At 51.8% G+C, this 4,123-nt stretch overlaps 2 protein-coding genes across 2 annotated transcripts; one reads left to right on the top strand and one right to left on the bottom strand.

Annotated features, from left to right (window-relative positions):
- The first annotated feature begins 425 nt into the window (after positions 1-425).
- Positions 426-1,919, top strand: LOC144702375 (calcium uniporter protein 3, mitochondrial-like). Its single transcript, XM_078574397.1, has 2 exons — positions 426-1,033; positions 1,383-1,919. The coding sequence occupies exons 1-2, from the start codon at positions 503-505 to the stop codon at positions 1,845-1,847; spliced, it is 996 nt and encodes a 331-aa protein (XP_078430523.1). The 5' UTR covers positions 426-502; the 3' UTR covers positions 1,848-1,919.
- LOC144702376 (pathogenesis-related thaumatin-like protein 3.5) lies at positions 1,237-2,808 on the bottom strand. The gene is made up of 2 exons (XM_078574398.1): positions 2,712-2,808; positions 1,237-2,632 (listed from the first exon to the last, which is right to left on the bottom strand). Exons 1-2 carry the CDS (start codon positions 2,758-2,760, stop codon positions 1,926-1,928), a joined length of 756 nt encoding a protein of 251 aa, XP_078430524.1. The 5' UTR covers positions 2,761-2,808; the 3' UTR covers positions 1,237-1,925.
- Positions 2,809-4,123: the final 1,315 nt, after the last annotated feature.

Genomic DNA, 4,123 nt, shown 5'->3' on the forward strand with positions numbered 1-4,123 from the left:
AGTTTGGCCCGTACTTCTCGTGGCGCCGTGACGGTCCGCCGTCAGTCTCCATCGGCGTCTCGAGTGATTGAACGGCGGCCCGACGTCGACAGCCCACTTACGTTTTACACGTGTCTATGACGCGCATTGGATCGTCTCGACAGCGTCGAGTCGCCGCGGACGCCATCGTGTACATCCACGTGTCACCCCATCAACGGTTCCCGCACCAAACCACCTTCGGAATATCCCGTGGGTATCCTCCTTCCTCCACGGTCCACATCGCGCCACGTCATCCCCTCAGCCAGACGGCGCCCCTCGACGGCGTCGGTTCAAACTTAACAGACGTTAGAAATCCCCGACGCCGTGTCGTGACGGTCCACTCCTTTCCAAGTCGACCCGGACGCGAAACAACCCAAAAACCCATCTATAAAAGACCGCCCCAAGTCCGTCCTGCCAAAACCAGCAGCCCACAACCTCGTCTTCTTCCTCAGAACAAGCCCTCGACCTTCAGAAACCTGCAACAATGGCGTTCCGCAAGACTCTTGCAGGGCGAGTGCTCAGCTTCTGCCGGAGATCTTCGACGGAGGCCACCGCAGGCCGCGGCGGCGATGGATTTCTCCGGCGGATGCTCTACCAGAGCCGCGGCATCGGCGAAAGCTCATCTTCTTCGTCGTCGTCGTCATTTCAGGAGCGCGTCGCCCTTTCCTCTGGCAGCAAGCTCTTCGAAAGCCTCAGATCTATGAACAGCGACAGGCTGCGTCTCGACACAATCCGCCCTCCGATCCCGCCCGATCGAGAGGAGGCCAAGCAGATCGAGAACCAGCCGTCGATCTCCGTCGAGGACGCGCGCAAGATTCTGAGGTTGTCCTCTGTCGAAGTGGTGAAATCCAAGCTTAGAGACACCGGCAAGAGCTACATCTCCTTCTCCGATTTCGTTAAAATCTGCTGCGAAGGCTGCGGTCAGCTAGAACAGGGCCTCAGCCTCGCCAAAGCCTTGGACGAGTCCGGCGCGGTCCTCGTCCTCGGGAATTTCGTCTACCTCCGGCCCGATGAGGTACTCGATCGATCTCCACAAAACTCTTCTTCATCGTTTCCGCCAAGGCCGCAATTGATCCTCCCTTTCCTCCAACTTCTGACTTTCCACAGGAAGAACCGCAGGAACTGGCAGAAGACAGAATCCGACCTCGCCGCGTTTCTTTCCTTTTTCAAAAATCCGCTCGAAACCTTAGATTAGCTGCGATAATTCGAATGCTGACAAACAGAAATGCCAATTCTCTTAAAACTTAGGCAGGATGTTGATGAACGACCGAAGAACACATATTCTTCCTGATTTCTGATTTCTGCCGAGATGCGACTAACAATTGGGGAGGATGTTTATCGGGATACTGACGGATGGATTGCAGGTAGCGAAGGCGGTGGAGAGGGTGATCCCGAGGGCGGTGGCGGTCTCTGAGGACGACCCGCGCCACTGCGAGCTGAGAGAGCTCGAGCGGCGCAAGGCGGAGATCGACGGGCAGGCCGAGGCGGGGGTCCGGCGCGAGCTGTGGGGCGGGCTGGCCTACCTGCTGGTCCAGACCGCGGCGTTCATGCGGCTCACCTTCTGGGAACTCTCCTGGGACGTGATGGAGCCCGTCTGCTTCTACGTCACCTCCGTCTACTTCATGGCCGGGTACGCCTTCTTCCTCCGCACCTCCCGAGACCCCTCCTTCGAAGGCTTCTTCGAGAGCCGCTTCGCCGCCAAGCAGCGCCGCCTCATGCGCGCCGCCAACTTCGACGTTGACCGCTTCCTCGAGCTCCGCCGCTCGCTGACCTTTGACCTCTCCCCCGCTGGTCAACACCTCCGCCACTCCGTCAAACCGGCCCCTTGATTCGATTTCTCTCGAACGCGTGTACATTCGATATCGATTTTTTTTAACTTAGGGGGAGGAGGATTTTTGGGATATGGTTCAGGAGGGGGGGCAGAAGGTGATGAGATAGTCGGTGGCGGGGGGGCAGGTGCACGTGCTGGAGGCGTCGTCGTAGGCGTAGCTGTAGGCGGTGGGGCAGGCGGATTTGAACAGTTGGGAGTACCGCGTTGGGCCGCACGTGCCGGGAAGGGAGTGGGCGCCGGTGCAGCAGAACTCGGGGGAGCCGAAGGCGGCGCACGCGCTGCGGCAGGCCACGGTCCGGCCGGCCGGTCCGGTCACCCGCAGCTCGGCCGGGCAGCGCGCGTTGAGGTCCGCCACGCAGCCCGCGTACCGACACGTGGCGGTGGCGCCGCCGGTCGCCGGCGAAGGGGTCACGCCGACGCCGACGTTGTAACCGTCGACGAGGCTGACGTCGTAGAAGTCGAGGTCTCCGCCGAGGGTGAACTCCGCGAGGGTGACCGGCGGCGCGCCGCCGCCGGCGCAGGCGAGAGAGCCGCCGCAGTCGCCGGTGGTGCAGTTGCCGGCGCCGCCTGGTCCGGAGAAGACGCACCCCGTGCGGGCCCAGAACCGGCCCGACCAGCCCGGCGGCGCGGTCAGGGTGGCGGCGCCGCCGGGCCCCAGCCTGAACCCGCCGCCGCCGAGGGCGGCGCCGCCGTTGCCTGAAATAGCCCCCGGCCAGACCGTGTACGGGCAGCTGTTCTTCAGGGTGAACACCGCCCCCTGGGCAGTCCCAGAAAGAATAACTCCTAAAACAAAATTAAAAAATATAATTTCAAAATAAATAATCTACCTAGTTTTAATATGAAAGAAGGACTTGGTCGTCACCGGAGAGGAGAAGAGAAGAGATGAGGAGATGCATTGACGTAGCTTCCATGATCTCTCTGCGACTGCTCTCTTCACTTCTTCCGCGTAAGTCTTCTACTTAACGTGGACGCGGAGAGAGTTTAGTTTCTCCACGAGCTTTATGTGCCTCTTTAATGTCGTAATTTACAATGTTTTCATCTCGGCACACTTGATCATGCTCTCGAGCTGTTCTTCCTGCTCTTCTTTGAAACATGGGTAGGTCTTGCTTCTGTTCTTGATTTTTTTTTTATGGCGATTTTGAAGGAAATGTGGAGGTGGGTAATTGGCCGATTTTCGCCAATGGGTTATTCGTTAGTTCTGTATGAATTTTTAATTTTTTGAGTGGAATGTTAAAGTTTTTTTTGTCTTTGGACTATGCTTGGAAAAATTACACAGCAACGTTTTACTGACATTGGGATCCCCAAGATATATGTCGCTTGCTGGGATCTTGGGACAAAAAATTCGTGACTTACTCTACGGATTTCGGATATCGAGGTGATAGCTGTTAGGATGACGTCCGTTATATGACCGTCTTCCGGACTATTTAACCTTTCACATGTCACCTTCTTATGCACAGATTTCAATGTTAAACGTAGCAGCTTCAGTTCGGTACTGGATTCAATGGACAATGTAGTTTCAAATATCATCAGGAGGTGTATCCTCAGCCCTGGATTCCGTTAACCTAGCAATACGATTGTGAGTTCAAGTGGTTAAGATATGATCTAAGAGGGGGTGAACTAGGTCCTTTCAATTGTATTCACTGTAGTCTGAATAATATTCTGAAATGAAGTCTACTTATCGATGGGAGGGGGGAGTATAAAATAACATTTTTTCTTGACATCTTAGGCTAGTCCATAATGTTGTTCAAGGGTATCTAGCACGAGGTGATGACGAGCTTTAACCAAGTCTGTGTGAATGTCTGATTATCACAAATGACATACTGGTTTTGATAATTTATGAATTTATTTACATATAAATGGTACTGAGTGTGTTTTATAAAGCTTAAAATAATTTACTAATTTTTTAGAATGAAGTACTGGTTTTTTCTGATTTTATAATATATTCACATAATTTTGTGACATAATTTATAATAAAATCAGATAAACCAGTACTTCATTCTAAAAATTTAGTAAATTATGTGAATATATTATAAAGCTTAAAATAATTTACTAAATTTTTTGAATGAAGTACTGGTTTTTCTGATTTTATAATATATTCACATAATTTTGTGACATAATTTATAATAAAGAAACTAACTTATAAATATATAATTTGATTCATTTAAGTATTTTTAGGGGTTTATGTATTTTATGAATGATATTGTAATTTTTCAGACTTTGTGGTATTTTATGGAACTTTCTGGTGTTTGATTCGTAAATAAACTAATTTATGAG

The sequence above is a fragment of the Wolffia australiana genome, chromosome 4 (genome assembly GCF_029677425.1).
Source record: "Wolffia australiana isolate 7733 chromosome 4, ASM2967742v1".
NCBI classification, from domain to species: Eukaryota; Viridiplantae; Streptophyta; class Magnoliopsida; order Alismatales; family Araceae; genus Wolffia; species Wolffia australiana.